This window comes from Eriocheir sinensis, unplaced genomic scaffold (assembly GCF_024679095.1).
Source record: "Eriocheir sinensis breed Jianghai 21 unplaced genomic scaffold, ASM2467909v1 Scaffold609, whole genome shotgun sequence".
In the NCBI taxonomy this organism is placed as follows: domain Eukaryota; kingdom Metazoa; phylum Arthropoda; class Malacostraca; order Decapoda; family Varunidae; genus Eriocheir; species Eriocheir sinensis.
Window position 1 is genome coordinate 23,476 of NW_026111953.1, and position 15,445 is coordinate 38,920.

General features: G+C 45.9%; 1 protein-coding gene across 1 annotated transcript; it reads right to left on the reverse strand.

Annotated features, from left to right (window-relative positions):
• Positions 1–6,745: 6,745 nt before the first annotated feature.
• Positions 6,746–8,072, reverse strand: LOC126993378 (aspartic and glutamic acid-rich protein-like). The gene is made up of 2 exons (XM_050852440.1): positions 7,638–8,072; positions 6,746–7,576 (listed from the first exon to the last, which is right to left on the reverse strand). Exons 1-2 carry the CDS (start codon positions 7,704–7,706, stop codon positions 6,746–6,748), a joined length of 900 nt encoding a protein of 299 aa, XP_050708397.1. The 5' UTR covers positions 7,707–8,072.
• Positions 8,073–15,445: the final 7,373 nt, after the last annotated feature.

Genomic DNA, 15,445 nt, shown 5'->3' on the forward strand with positions numbered 1-15,445 from the left:
GAAGAAGAGGAAGGTGAGGAATTCAACAAAAGGAAAAGAATAAGCGAAAGAGGAGATAATATATACAAGAAAGAGGGTTAGGAATAGAGGGAGGAATAGAGAGAGAGATGATGAATAGAAGAATATGATAAAGAATAGAGGAAAGAGGTAAAGACAAGAAACGAATGAAGATGGGAGACGGAAGAGGAAGAAAGAGGAAAGAAAAGGAAAGGAGAGGAGAGGAGAGAGGAAGGGAAAGGAGGAATACAAAAAAAAAGAAGGACCAACAAATTAAAATGAAAAGTGAAAAAAGAAATAGCAGAAAATGAGAGAATAGAGAAAAAGGGAAGATATAAAAAAATGAGGAGACTGAAAACAGGAAACCAGGGATGGGGGAAAAGAGGAGCGAAATAAAAACAGAGTAAAGAAGAGAAGACGAGATAAAAGAGATGAAAGGGGAAGAGAAAAGGGTATAAGAAAGCACATCAAAGGCTAGAGTACGAAAAATAAGGAGGCAACGAAGAAAAAGCCGGTTAGTCGACAGAAAAGAAAGGGTTGAGGTATGGGAAGAAAGGGAGGGCAGGAAAGAACAGGGAAGAAAGGAGGGGGACGGTAGAAAGGTAGAGAGAAAATGATGGGTGTAAGAAGATATACAAGGAAGAATTGGTGACGAAATGAGAAGAGAAAGAGGAAAGGAAGATAAAGAAAAGGAGGAAATGGGAGGAAGGGGAGGAAGCATGAAAGGAATTGAGAGTAATGGAGGTAGATAATAAAGAAAATGGTGGAGATTTATGGAGAAGACGAGCAGAAAAGAAAAGAAAGGAGGATAAAGAAGAAAAGGAAAAGGGAGAGAAGGTAAAAAAAGAACGGTAATGGAACTAAGAGAATTGGATAACAAAGAAAAGGGTAAAATGTAACAGAAGGAGCGAAAGAGGAATAATTATGAGTCAGATAATGAAATAGGAAGAATTAAACAAATAATAAGATTGAGAACAAAGGAAAGAGAAGAAAAGGAGAAGCATAGAGAAAGAGTAGAGAGTTAGTAGAGAGGAGAGAGAAAGAGGAGAGGAAGAGAAAGGGAAGAGAAAAAACGGGAAAGCAAAAAGAAGGCATGCTAAGTTTGAAGGAAAGGAAGGAAGGAAGAAAATGCGAATATATATAATCATTGTTAGTTTGTTTGTTTGTAGTTTTGGACGAGATAATTCTTAGCTATTTTCTTCTTCCTAATTCTAACTTATGAAGAATTTTTTCCGTCTTACGTTTAAGATATATATATATATATATATATATATATATATATATATATATATATATATATATATATATATATATATATATATATATATATATATATATATATATATATATATATATATATAATTTTCTGTACACACACACACACACACACACACACACACACACACACACACACACACACACACACACACACACACACACACTCACACTCACACACACACACAGAGAGAGAGAGAGAGAGAGAGAGAGAGAGAGAGAGAGAGAGAGAGAGAGAGAGAGAGAGAGAGAGAGAGAGAGAGAGAGAGAGAGCACTATCATAATTTACTTGCACTCTCCCTCACCTCTGAAAAGTCTTAATCGCTTCTCTCTCTCTCTCTCTCTCTCTCTCTCTCTCTCTCTCTCTCTCTCTCTCTCTCTCTCTCTCTCTCTCTCTCTCTCTCTCTCTCTCTATCTCTCTCTCTCTCTCTCTCTCTCTCTCTCTCTCTCTCTCTCTCTCTCTCTCTCTCTCTCTCTCTCTCTCTCTCTCTCTCTCTCACCTTTCGTCTCCTATCAATACACTTAGCTCCCTTTCTTTTCCTCTCTCATCTCCCCCTCACCCCTTTCCCCTCACTCTCTTTCTCCTTTTTCTCTCCCTTTCCTCCTCCTCCTCTTTGACCCTTCACACTTCTCCTCCCTCCCAGGTGTTAAATTTATATATATATATATATATATATATATATATATATATATATATATATATATATATATATATATATATATATATATATATATATATATATATATATATATATATATATATATATATATATATATATATATATATATATATATATATATATATATATATATATATATATATATATATATATATATATATATATATATATATATATATATATATATATATATATATATATATATATATATATATATATATACATAGACTTCTACAATCTCTTGACGGGAAACAGGGCGCGAAGGGCCCGATTCGCAGGGGCCGATTTTCAAAAATTTAAAATTTAAATATTTTCAAAACCAAAGCAGCTATAGCGACCTGAAAACTAAAACAGGCACCTCCTTAGATATATGAGTCTCCACTTGAGCAGCAGTATCAAAAAAATCAAAGTCGTTCCCTAATAAAATCTCTGATTAATTGTTTTTTTATATAAGTATAACAAAACTTTTAAAAGGCTATAAATCCTCAGATTTTACGCTAGATGCACAAACATCACGCTAAATGCAGAGATAATCACTTATATTTTCAGAATCAATAGCAATATTTAGCATATCTTATAAGTTTTTGCCCAGAAATAGCTACTTATTTTTTTATTTAGTGCAATTTTTTACGTAAGTTTTTAACATCTAATAAATCACTTCTTAATTTTCACATTGAAAACTTAATACTTGATGGTTAAAAGTATGCAGAAACATCTTAAATTTACTCCAACAAAAAGCAAAATATTCATTTTTCTATATACAATCACAACTTATTTTGGTTGGAATTCCGATGTCACTATTGCCGCAGCACGTCTTGCCGGCTATCTGGCCCTCGTCCTGAACAATCACTTCTTAGCCTTTGCCTATGACATGGGCCCCAATTCAGTTTCCTGGACTTGTGGCTACCGTCCCTGTTCCTCGCCGTCTCCTTCCTGCCTCCTTGATACTGTCTCCTCTTCCTGCCGGTCGGCTGCTTCAAGGCCTTATGTTCTTCCTCGCTTCTGAGGTCACGTCCTTTGGAGAGAAATTCATAGCACCGGAAACAGTTGAAAGAGGGACCTGCTGATGTGCGGCAAGATGGTGTTGGCACAGGGTTGTGCCCCTCCTGGCACCTGTACCCCTAAAGCAAGGTCCGGGTCTGAGGCCAGGAACTCCAGGAGGTGCCTGAACCCGTCCCTGGGTGGCGCATGGCAAGGGAGAGGAACCTCAACCTGCGCTCCTTCTTGTCCTCCTGCACATCAGGGGAGTCCCGCCAGCGACATCCCGAAGGACGCCATGTAGGCCATTGGGAGAGATGGCCGCTTCAGGACCGCCGGCCCGTCTCCAGCTCTCCCTGTCGACCAGCTTTCCGGACCAGGGCGTCGAACATCACAGAGGGCGGGTCGCCCTCTCTGAGCTCCACGGCAATCTTCATCTCCTCCTGCTGGGCAAGCTCCTGTTTGCAGCACTCCGGCCACAGAGGAGCTGGCCTGGACCTTCCTGGCCAGGTAGCCGGCGGTGCCGCCGACCGCGTGGCGAGGAGCAACTCGTCCGCTCGGCAGGTCCGGTTGGTCGTCGGCCAGCTCCCAAGGCAAAGCTGGGCCAAGATCACCTCGTCGTCCTCCTTCTCCTCTGCCTGGCTTCCCGGTCCAGGTCGGCTCTGCACGTCCCCGGGGGAAGAACCCGACGAGCTTCATGCAATGCAGGCGCTGGGCCAACCTGTTGGCTCACCATGAAGTTCTCTACGCTCGTCCAGTTGTGAGGAAGGGTACAGAGACGATGAATAACTGTAGGTCCTTTACTTGGAGAGTAAACAGAGGCAGGACAGCCGGATAATCCTTTACAGAGGGGAAGTGCCCAGTTGGGATCAAGTGCGTGCGTGCCTAAGGCGAGAGTTAGGCGACGCGGGAACTGAGCTGAGTTGCCATGTAGGCACTAACTAAACGTACATTTCTTGTTTCTAATACGTAAAACTGTGGACTTACTATCCTACTATCATTCATTTACGTAAAGAGCTTCAACCTAAGTTACGCAAATTCTGCCATTTTTTACACAACGCTTTTCAAAGTGCACGCATGGTGCTATTATATAAGCTACCTTGAATCCTCGACCAAATCACTTAGAGACATCCTGCCTGCTTGTATGCACTAAAACTTGAAGATTTCGTCCTGTTTCCACTTAAATTCGGAGTAAGAACGCAGAGTGTGTTTGAGTTGTCTCAGTGAAAGTCGCCATAACAATCGGCCCCTTTACGCGAAGCCAGCGCATAAGACTGGAAGAGATTTCCCGTCAACTAGTTGTGAGGTCTGATATATATATATATATATATATATATATATATATATATATATATATATATATATATATATATATATATATATATATATATATATATATATATATATATATATATATATATATATATATATATATATATATATATATATATATATATATATATATATATATATATATATATATATATATATATATATATATATATATATATATATATATATATATATATATATATATATATATATATATATATATATATATATATATATATATATATATATATATATATATATATATATATATATATATATATATGATGAGGATTGATGCTGAGGATGATGGAAGAGGAGGAAGTGGAGGTGGAGGAGGTGGAGGAGTAGGTGGAGAAGGAGGAAGAGAAGAGGAAGAGGAAGAGGAGGTGAAAATGAAGTTGATGGGACTATTGTGGTCACCTCCTCCTCCTCCTTCTCCTCTCCTCTTCCTCCTCCTCCACCTACTCCTCCGCCTCCTCCACCTCCACCTCCTCCTCCTCCATCATCCTCAGCATTATAATTATCCTCATCATCCTCTGCTTCCTTTCATCTTCATTATAATCACCACCACCGTCACCGCCATCATTATTCTTTCTTGCGCGTGTGTCTTGTTATGCGGTTTAGTTCTGGTCACCTTACTACAGAATGGATATCAGATTGTTAGAATCGGTACAGAGGACGATGACTAAGATGATTCACGGGTCGAGAAACTTGCCATACGAGGAAAGACTCAAACAGTTAAACTTACATTCTCTAGAGAGGTGGACGGTGCCAGGAGACTTGACTGAGGTTTATAAATGAAGGAAAGGCTTCAATAAGGGGGATATTAATAAGGTTATGATGGTAAGAGAACCGAGTAGGTCACGAAGTAATCGGTTTAAACTGGATAAATTCAGATTCAACAGGGACATGGGCAAAAATTGGTTTTCTAATAGAGTGGTAGATGAGGTGAGTGTCAGTACGATAGTCACATTCAAAAATAGATTGGATAAATTCATGGACAGCGATATTGGGTGGGGTTAGAGTCACAGGAGCTGCCTTGTACAGGCCTACCAGCCTCTTGCAGACTCCTTCTGTTCTTTTTATGTTCTTATGTTATCTGCCACATCCCCACCCAGTCATACACTCTGTCTAGTTCATCCTGATCTGAGCTGCCCATTCAGCGCCTTCACCGAAACTCGAAACCGGCTCACGATGACTCAACATATTTAGCATTAGTTAGACCTCATCTTGACTATGCGGTTCATATCTGGTCACCTTACTATAGAATGGATATCAAAATGTTAGAATCGGTGCAGAGGAGGATGACTAAGATGATTCAGGGGTTGAGAAACTTGCCATACGAGGATAGAATCAAACAGTTAAACTTGCATTCTCTAGAAAGGCGAAGGGTGCGTGGAGACATGATCGAGGTTTATAAATGGATGAAGGGCTTTAATAAGGGAGACATTCATAAGGTTTTGTTGGTAAGAGAACCGGGTAGGACACGAAGTAACGGGTTTAAACTGGATAAATTCAGATTCAACAGGGACATAGGCAAAAATTGGTTTACTAACAGGGTGGTGGATGAGTGGAATAGGCTTAGCAGTCATGTGGTGAGTGCCAATACAATTGTCACATTCAAAAATAGACTAGATAAATTCATGGACAGCGATATTAGGTGGGGTTAGATACACGGGAGCTTAGGGTCAAAGGATCTGCCGGTACAGGCCTACCGGCCTCTTGTAGACTCCTGCGTTCTTATGTTCTTATGTAACAGAATCGAGTGATCTGTTGTGATCTTGCAGGGGAGGTGGCTATGATAACAACAACAACAGAATATCTAGATTGATAAGAAAGACAAGAAATGATAAGAAATGCTAAGAAACATGGTACTAAGGCGGCCGTCACGGGTCACAGGAATGTCCGTGGCTCGCTTACTGAGCCTCAGCGGCCTCGCGCCTCCGCCACTCGGCGATCTCGTCACGTATATGTCGGTGGCACAGCAGGACGGCGTCCCTGTCGCCCTTGATATGCAGGGTTCGCCTGACCCGCACGATGCTGACGCCGTGGCTCCGCCGCAGGTCCTCCAGCTGGCGGTCACTGGGTCCTGCAAGGCGGGAGATGAATCTCTGCGCCACGGTGAGGCTGCGGTAGGCGAGGGAAGCTGTGGCGGGGGCGGCAGGGACGGTCACTGGTGAATGGACTTCGCCCCGAGAGGCTTCTCCGTGCAGGGGTGCCTCCTCTTCTGCGGCACCGACATCAGAGGCTTCCTCCCCTCTTGTGGCACCGACATCAGAGGCTTCCTCCCCTCTTGTGGCACCGACATCAGAGGCTTCTTCCTCCTCTGCGGCGGTAACATCAGAGGCTTCTTCCTTTTCTACGGCAGGAACATCAGAGGCTTCTTCATCTTCAGCGGCACCGACATCAGAGGCTTCTTCCTCCTCTGCGGCGGTAACATCAGAGGTTTCTTCCTCATCAGCGGCGGAAGCATCAGAGGCTTATTAATCATCAGCGGCATCGACATCAGAGGCTTCTTCCTCCTCTGCGGCGGTAACATCAGAGGCTTCTTCCTCTTCAGCGGCACCGACATCAGAGGCTTCTTCCTCCTCTGCGGCGGTATCATCAGAGGCTTCTTCCTCTTCAGCGGCAGGAACATCAGAGGTTTCTTCTTCCTCTGCGGCGGTAACATCAGAGGTTTTCTCCTCTCCTTCGGCACCGACATCAGAGGCATCTTCATCCTCTGCGGCACCGACATCAGAGGCTTCTTCATCCTCTGCGGCAGGAGCATCAGAGGCTTCTTTCTCTTCTGCGTCACCAACATCAGAGGCTTCTTCTTCTTCCTCTTTCGCGGCAGGAACATTTGAGGCTTCCTCCTCTTCTGTTGCATCGACACCCACAACCTCGTGCGCCGCCTCGCCAAAGTCTTTATCTTTCACCGTAAGCACCCTTTCCGGGAGATCCTTCCGTTCACTGTAGGTGTCATCGTCATTGTAAGTGTCATCGTCCTTGTAAGTGTCATCGTCCTTGTAAGTGTCATCGTCCTTGTAAATGTCATCGTCCTTGTAAGTGTCATCGTCATGATCTTCCACCGCAAACACCTTTTCTAGGTAAACTTTCCATTCGTTGTAGGTGTCTTCATCATTGTAGGTGTCATCGTCATTGTAAGTGTCATCGTCCTTGTAAGTGTCATCGTCATGATCTTCCACCGCAAACACCTTTTCTAGGTAAACTTTCCATTCGTTGTAGGTGTCTTCATCATTGTAGGTGTCATCGTCCTTGTAAATGTCATCGTCCTTGTAAGTGTCATCGTCATGATCTTCCACCGCAAACACCTTTTCTAGGTAAACTTTCCATTCGTTGTAGGTGTCTTCATCATTGTTCCACCGCAAACACCTTTTCTAGGTAAACTTTCCATTCGTTGTAGGTGTCTTCATCATTGGCGGTGTTTCCTTCAGTATACATGGCCTTCTTTCCCTTGTCGGGTTTCTGTTCCAGTGGCCATGTTGTGGGAAGGGCCTGGAACTGCTGACTGGCTTGCTGGAGGCCGACTTTGGCTTCATAGATGTACAAGTAGAAGGTGCCAGGTCGCCCTCCATCCAGCAGCGCCTCCAGGAACTCCTCCAGGCTAACGCGGGCCTTGCGAGTTGCACCGCGGCGGTACGCCACACAGATCTTGATCTGCGTGGCTTCGGCGTCTGGTTTCCCGCTGCACCTGAAGAGGTACTCCAGGTCCAGCGGGGCAGTGACGGAGGTGGGGCCGGACGCCTCCGGGAAGGCGAAGGCGGCCACCTTCCGCGAGCTGAGGGCTCGCCAGCACCCCCGACGCCGGCAAAGCGGTGATGGTCACCAGGGGCTGCGCCCGCCGCTGGCGCCGCCGTCGGCGGCCAGCACGACGCAGGTGCCGAGCACGGTGCGTCGGATGTTGTGCTTGCTGCAGGTTTGCGGGAACATTCTGCTCACTAATTTTGTCTTCATTTGTATTGTAAATGTTTGACAAAAGTCATGGTGAACGAGGCGGCGGCAGTTACAACAAAATAAGCTGGTGGCGGCCGCCGCCCCTTGCCCGGCAGAGCCTGCCCCACTGCTGCCAAGGCTCAGTTTCCTGCATTGTGTGTTTGTGTGTGTGTGTGTGTGTGTGTGAGAGAGAGAGAGAGAGAGAGAGAGAGAGAGAGAGAGAGAGAGAGAGAGAGAGAGAGAGAGAGAGAGAGAGAGAGAGAGAGAGAGAGAGAGAGAGAGAGAGAGAGAGAGAGAGAGAGAGAGAGAGAGAGAGAGAGAGAGAGAGAGAGAGAGAGAGAGAGAGAGAGAGAGAGAGAGAGAGAGAGAGAGAGGCGGGGGGGGGCGTGGTTCTACATACATATAAACCATAAATTCTGAGTGCTCCCCATACACACTCGGGGTACAAAAAAAAACAATGGTAAACACAATGAAATATAAAAACGACGCAGAGGCTTTTCTTTACGTCCGGAGCAAGAGGAATAGGAGGAGAAGAAGGAGGGAGTTATGTTAAAGTTGATGAAGAATATGTAGATTATGAAAAAAAAGAGAGAAACGAGGTAGACGATGAAAGGAAGAAGTTTATAATAAAAAAGAAGGAAGAATATGAAGAAGAGAAAGAAGGCGAAGAAGTAAAATATTAACAAGAAGATGAAAAAGAAGAAGAAGAAGAAGAAGAAGAAGAAAAAGAAGAAGATGGGAGAGAAAAGTGGGAGAAAGACTATAAATTAAGAAAAAAAGTATAAAAAGAGAAAGGGATTGAACAGAACAAGAAGAAGACAAAAAAGGAGGATACATAGGAAGTGAAGAAGACGTAAAGATGGGGAAAAAAATAAAAATAAAAATAAAGAGAGGGAGGAAACCGATAAACAATAAGAAATAGAACAAAACGTAGACATGAAGGAAACGAAGAAAAAGAAAAGAAAATAGAGAAAATACCAACAGAAGTAACAGTAGCATAGGGAATAAGCAGAAAGCGAGGATGATGAAGAAGGAAGAGCAGGAGAGAGAGAGAGAGAGAGAGAGAGAGAGAGAGAGAGAGAGAGAGAGAGAGAGAGAGAGAGAGAGAGAGAGAGAGAGAGAGAGAGAGAGAGAGAGAGAGAGAGAGAGAGAGAGAGAGAGATAGAGAGAGAGAGAGAGAGAGAGAGAGAGAGAGAGAGAGAGAGAGAGAGAGAGAGAGAGAGAGAGAGAGAGAAAGGAGGGAAAACTGGTGAAGAGGAAAAGAGGGTGAGAAAAGAGAAAAGGTACTGTGAGAAACTTGAAAGGAGGAGGAGGAGGAGGAGGAGGAGGAGGAAGAAGAAGACAAAGGTGGTATAATTTACGAGAAATATTATGTTCGTGGGGATGAGGTAGGTGTGTGTGTGTACGTAGGTATACTGCACACACACACACCCACAAACACAAACACACACACACACACACACAAATCACGGTCATAAATCACATCTCGACCCACACAACAAACATTTAATGGCCGGGTTGACACTTTTCTCCTCCCTTCCCTCCCTTTCCTCTCCCTCATTCATTCTCACCTCCCTACCTCCCTACCTTACTCTCCTCCCTTTCTCAGCTTCCTTTTCTCCTCTACGGCCTCCCTCCTCCCTTCCTCCTTTCCTTTCTCTTTCTCCTCCTTTCCCTTTCCTCTCCCTCATTCTCACTTCCCTACCTACCTTCCTTTCTCTCTCCCTCTCTCACCATCCTACCTCCCCTCTGCGCCTCTTCCTCCCTCCTTCCATACCTCCATGCAGCTGTTTCTCCCCTCCTTTCCTCCCTCTCACCTACTCTCCTCCCTCTCTCTCCTCTCTCTCTCCTCCCTTTCCTTTCTTCTATTTTCTCCATTCACTGAGCGCTCATAACCAGCTTACCCGCCTCTCTCGCTCGCTCTCGCCTCTCTCGCTCTTTCTCCGCTCGCCTTTCCTCTCTCCTCGCCTGCTCTTCCTCTCTCGCCTGCTCTCCTGCTCCTCTCTCGCTCGCCTGCCTCGCCTCTCTCTCTCTCTCGCCTCGCCTCTCTCGCTCTCTCTGCCTCTCTCCTCTCTCTCTCCCCACGTTTCCCGTACCAGCCAGCACCAGCGCACCTTTCGAAGAGTCTGCCGGATGTGGAACATGTTCACGGCCTGTACCAAACATCCGGGAGATGAACACCCAAAAATAAAACTGTCGGCCCACCACTGAGGGGCTCACTCCACCCACTGACACTCGTGGTGGAGCAGTGACACGAGTGTAGTGTGCAGTGTTCACATATATTCTGTATTGTATGTTATTTTGTATAGTATATATATTTTTTTAGAGTTTCTGTATTGATTTTTGATATAGATTTTATTCTGCCCTTTGAATAGGCAAGCACACGACAGTGCACCTTGGGTATGTAAATAGTATACATGTGCCTATGTTTAAATGAAAAAAATAAAGAGAGAGAGAGAGAGAGAGAGAGAGAGAGAGAGAGAGAGAGAGAGAGAGAGAGAGAGAGAGAGAGAGAGAGAGAGAGAGAGAGAGAGAGAGAGAGAGAGAGAGAGAGAGAGAGAGAGAGAGAGAGAGAGAGAGAGAGAGAGAGAGAGAGAGAGAGAGAGAGAGAATCAGACAGACAGACAGAAACGAGAGAAAAAAGCAATAAAACAACCAACACGAAAATGAACTAGACTAACAAGACAAACATAAAAAAACTACAACATGCAGCCAAATAAAAATGGATTAACAAAACACAAAAAAGACAGAAAACGAGAAAAAACGAAAGCAATAACAAGCAACAAAAAAAGCAAACACGACCTCTGCCCGCACCCTCCCCCAAAAAAAGACAAATGCAGCAAAATTCATGCTGCTCCCTAACAGGCTTCATACATTAACGCGCCGTCATTTACTTCCTAATTAACATTAAATTAGCACAGGTAAGGTCGCCCAGACTCAGGTCACCTTCCCCTAAAAGGACAGAGATGGCATGGGGAGGGAAGGGAGGAAGGGAGGGAGGGATTGGGGAAAGTGGAGGAGAAGGAAGGAAGGGAAGGGAAGGGAGGGGAGGGGATGGGACTGGGGAAAGGGAGGAGACGGGACGGTACGGGAAGGGAAGGGAGGGAAGGGAGGAGGTAGTGGTGGGTTCTATCTCCCCCTGTGAGGAAAGATGGGCTGAGGGTGAAGGGAGGACAGGGAAGTAAGGGGAGGAGAGGGGAGGGGAGTATGGATAGGGGAAGGGAGGATGAAAAGGAAGGAAAGAAGGGGAGACGGACGGGGAGAGAGGAGGGGCAGGGAGAGGAGGGGAGAAGGTGTTTTTTTTTTCTCTACCAGGAACGAGATGGGTAGGCTGGGGATGGGAGGGGAGGAGAAGGGAGGGAGAGGGGAAGGGAGGATGATGGGAAAGGATTAGAAAAGCACAAAGGAAGGGAAGGGAGGGGGGAAAGGGAGAGAAGGGAGGGGAGGAGAGGAAACGGGAAGGAATGCATTGGGAGATGGGAAAAGGAGGGAGGGATGAAGGAAGGAGAAGGTGGTAGTGTTTTAGGTGGGAGGTAAGCATGGAAGAGGGAGGAGGGAAGGAGAAGGAAGGGGAGGGAAGGGGAGAGGGAGTGGAAGGGAAGGGAAGGTAAGGGAGGGGGAGGAGGAGAAGGTTGCAAATGACGTGTTTTATGAACGAAGAGGGAAGGAACGCAGGAGGAGAGGATAAAGGAATGAAGGAAGGAAAGAAAGGGAAAAAGAAGGAAAAGAGAAGGAAGAAATAAAAGGAAGCGGAGGTGCGTGAAGAGGGGAGTGTTGAGGATAGTCTGAAAAGAGGCGAAAGGAGGAAGGAAAACAATGGATATGACGAGGTGAAAAAGGAGAATTAGGAGAGCCGTAGGGGGTGAAGAGAGAATGAGAGAGGGAAGATACAGAAGCCAGGAGGGGAGGAGGGGAAGATGGGGGAGGTAGAGAGAAGGGCAAAAAAAGATGAAGGGGTGGAGAAAGAAAAGAGCAAGAGAGTTAGGAAAGCAGCATGTGAGGAGGGGAGAAATGGGGGAAGGGGAATGGATAGAGGATAGGTTGGGAAGAATGATGGAAGAAGAAGGGAAACAAGGGAAGGAGAGGAGATGGAGGAGACGATGAGCTTGGATATTGAATAGTAGATAAAGTTGGAGAGATGGAAGGGAGAGAGTAAAAGGGGAAGAGACAAGAAAGGATAGAGCTTGAACGGAGAGAAGAGGGGAGGGAAGGCTAAGGAAAGGAAAGGAAGGAAAGAAAAGGAAATCACATCTCGACCCACACAACAAACATTTAATGGCCGTGGGTTGACACTTTTCTCCCTCCCTTCCCTCCCTTTCCTCTCCCTCATTCATTCTCACCTCCCTACCTCCCTACCTTACTCTCCCTCCCTTTCTCAGCTTCCTTTTTCTCCTCTACGGCTCTCCCTCCCTCCCTTCCTCCTTTCCTTTCTCTCTTTCTCCCTCCTTTCCTCCCTTTCCTCTCCCTCATTCTCACTTCCCTACCTACCTTCCTTTCTCTCTCCCTCTCTCACCATCCTACCTCCCCTCTGCGCCTCTTCCTCCCTCCTTCCATACCTCCATGCAGCTGTTTCTCCCCTCCTTTCCTCCCTCTCTCACCTACTCTCCCTCCCTCTCTCTCCCTCTCTCTCTCTCCCTCCCTCCCTTTCCTTTCTTCTATTTTCTCCATTCACTCGAGCGCTCATAACCAGCTTACCCGCAATCTCTCTCTCTCTCTCTCTCTCTCTCTCTCTCTCTCTCTCTCTCTCTCTCTCTCGCTCTCTCTACGCTCGCTCTCTCTCTCTCTCTAGCTCGCTCGCTCTTTCTCTCTCGCTCGCGCTCTCTCTCTCTCTCTCTCTCTCTCTCCCACGTTTCCCGTACCAGCCAGCACCAGCGCACCTTCGGAAGAGTCTGCCGGATGTGGAACATGTTCACGGCCTGTGTACCAAACATCCGGGAGATGAACACCCAAAAAATAAAACTGTCGGCCCACCACTGGAGGGGCTCACTCCCCACTCCACTGACACTCGTGGTGGAGCAGTGACACGAGTGTAGTGTGCAGTGCGTTCACATATATTCTGTATTGTATGTTATTTTTTATAGTATATATATTTTTTATAGTTTATGTAGTTATTTTTTATATAGATTTTATTCTGCCCTTTGAATAGGCAGCACACGACAGTGCACCTTTGGGTATGTAAATAGTATACATGTGCCTATGTTTAAATGAAAAAAAAATAAAGAGAGAGAGAGAGAGAGAGAGAGAGAGAGAGAGAGAGAGAGAGAGAGAGAGAGAGAGAGAGAGAGAGAGAGAGAGAGAGAGAGAGAGAGAGAGAGAGAGAGAGAGAGAGAGAGAGAGAGAGAGAGAGAGAGAGAGAGAGAGAGAGAGAGAGAGAATCAGACAGACAGACAGAAAACGAGAGAAAAAAAAGCAATAAAATAACCAACAAGAAAATGAGCTAGACTAACAAGACAAAAATAAAAAAAATAATAAAATGCAGCCAAATAAAAAATGGATTAACAAAAACACAAAAAAAGACAGAAAACGAGAAAAAACGAAAGCAATAACAAGCAACAAAAAAAGCAAACACGACCCCCGCCCCCGCACCCCTCCCCCCCAAAAAAAAGACAAAATGCAGCAAAATTCGGCGCCGCTCCCTAACAGGCTTCATACATTAACGCGCCTTCATTTACTTCCTAATTAACATTAAATTAGCACAGGTAAGGTCGCCCAGACTCAGGTAACCTTCCCCTAAAAGGAAAGAGTTGGCATGGGTAGGGAAGGAGGGAAGGGAGGGAGGGGATTGGGGAAAGTGAGGAGAAGGGAAGGAAGGAAAGGAAGGGAGGGGAGGGGATGGGACTGGGGAAAGAGAGGAGAAGGGAAGGGAAGGGAAGGGAGGGAAGGAGGAGGTAGGTGGGTTCTATCTCCCCTGTGAGGAAAGATGGGCTGAGGGTGAAGGGAGGACAGAGAAGTAAGGGGAGGAGAGGGGAGGGGAGGAAGGAGAGGGGAGGGGAGGATGAGAAGGGAGGGAGGGAGGGGAGACGGACGGGGAGAGAGGAGGGGCAGGGAGAGGAGGGGAGAAGGTGTTTTTTTTCTACCAGGAACGAGATGGGTAGGAAGGGAGGGAGGGGAGGAGAAGGGAGGGAGAGGGGAAGGGAGGATGATGGGAAAGGATTAGAAAAGCACAAAGGAAGGGAAGGGAGGGGGGAAAGGGAGAGAAGGGAGGGGAGGAGAGGAAACGGGAAGGAATGCATTGGGAGATGGGAAAAGGGAGGGGAGGGGATGGGAAGGAAGGAGAAGGTGGTAGTGTTTTAGGTGGGAGGTAAGCATGGAAGAGGGAGGAGGAAGGAGAAGGAAGGAGGAAGGGGGAGAGGGGAGGAAGGGAAGGGGAAGGTAAGGAAGGGGGGGAGGGGAGGGAGAAGGTTGCAAATGACGTGTTTTATGAACGAAGAGGGGAAGGAACGCAGGGAGGAGAGGATAAAGGGAATGAAGGGAAGGAAAAGAAAGGGAAAAAAAGAAGGAAAAGAGAAGGGGAAGAAATAAAAGGAAGCGGAGGTGCGTGAAGAGGGGAGTGTTGAGGATAGTCTGAAAAGAGGCGGAAAGGGAGGGAAGGAAAACAATGGATATGACGAGGTGAAAAAAAAGGAGAATTAGGAGAGCCGTAGGGGGTGAAGAGAGAGAATGAGAGAGGGAAGATACAGAAGCCAGGAGGGGAGGAGGGGAAGATGGGGGAGGTAGAGAGAAGGGCAAAAAAAGATGAAGGGGTGGAGAAAGAAAAGAGCAAGAGAGTTAGGAAAGCAGCATGTGAGGAGGGGAGAAATGGGGGAAGGGGAATGGATAGAGGATAGGTTGGGAAGAATGATGGAAGAAGAAGGGAAAGAAGGGAAGGAGAGGAGATGGAGGAGACGATGAGCTTGGATATTGAATAGTAGATAAAGTTGGAGAGATGGAAGGGAGAGAGTAAAAGGGGAAGAGACAAGAAAGGATAGAGCTTGAACGGAGAGAAGAGGGGAGGGAAGGCTAAGGAAAGGAAAGGAAGGAAAGAAAAGGAAATAGCGAGGAGGAGAATAGGAAGAAGTTAGATGAGGTGAGAGGAGGGGCAGCGTTACCATATTATCGTATTCATCCACGCAGCACATTTGTTTCCCGGTTTCTGACTCCCAGCTATCGCAAACAAACACCAACAAGTAAGGCTTTTAACGATAACTTTAACTGGAATCTCGTTATCTGTGTGGGTAGGAGAGTTTTGGGCACTGGAACTGATAAAT

Coding starts and splice junctions, on each gene's coding strand:
- LOC126993378 (XM_050852440.1), bottom strand. CDS start 7,706: ATGTATACTGAAGGAAACACCGCCAATGATGAAGACACCTACAACGAA. Junction 7,577..7,637: donor GGAAAGTTTACCTAGAAAAG/GTGTTTGCGGTG, acceptor TACCTAGAAAAG/GTGTTTGCGGTGGAAGATCA.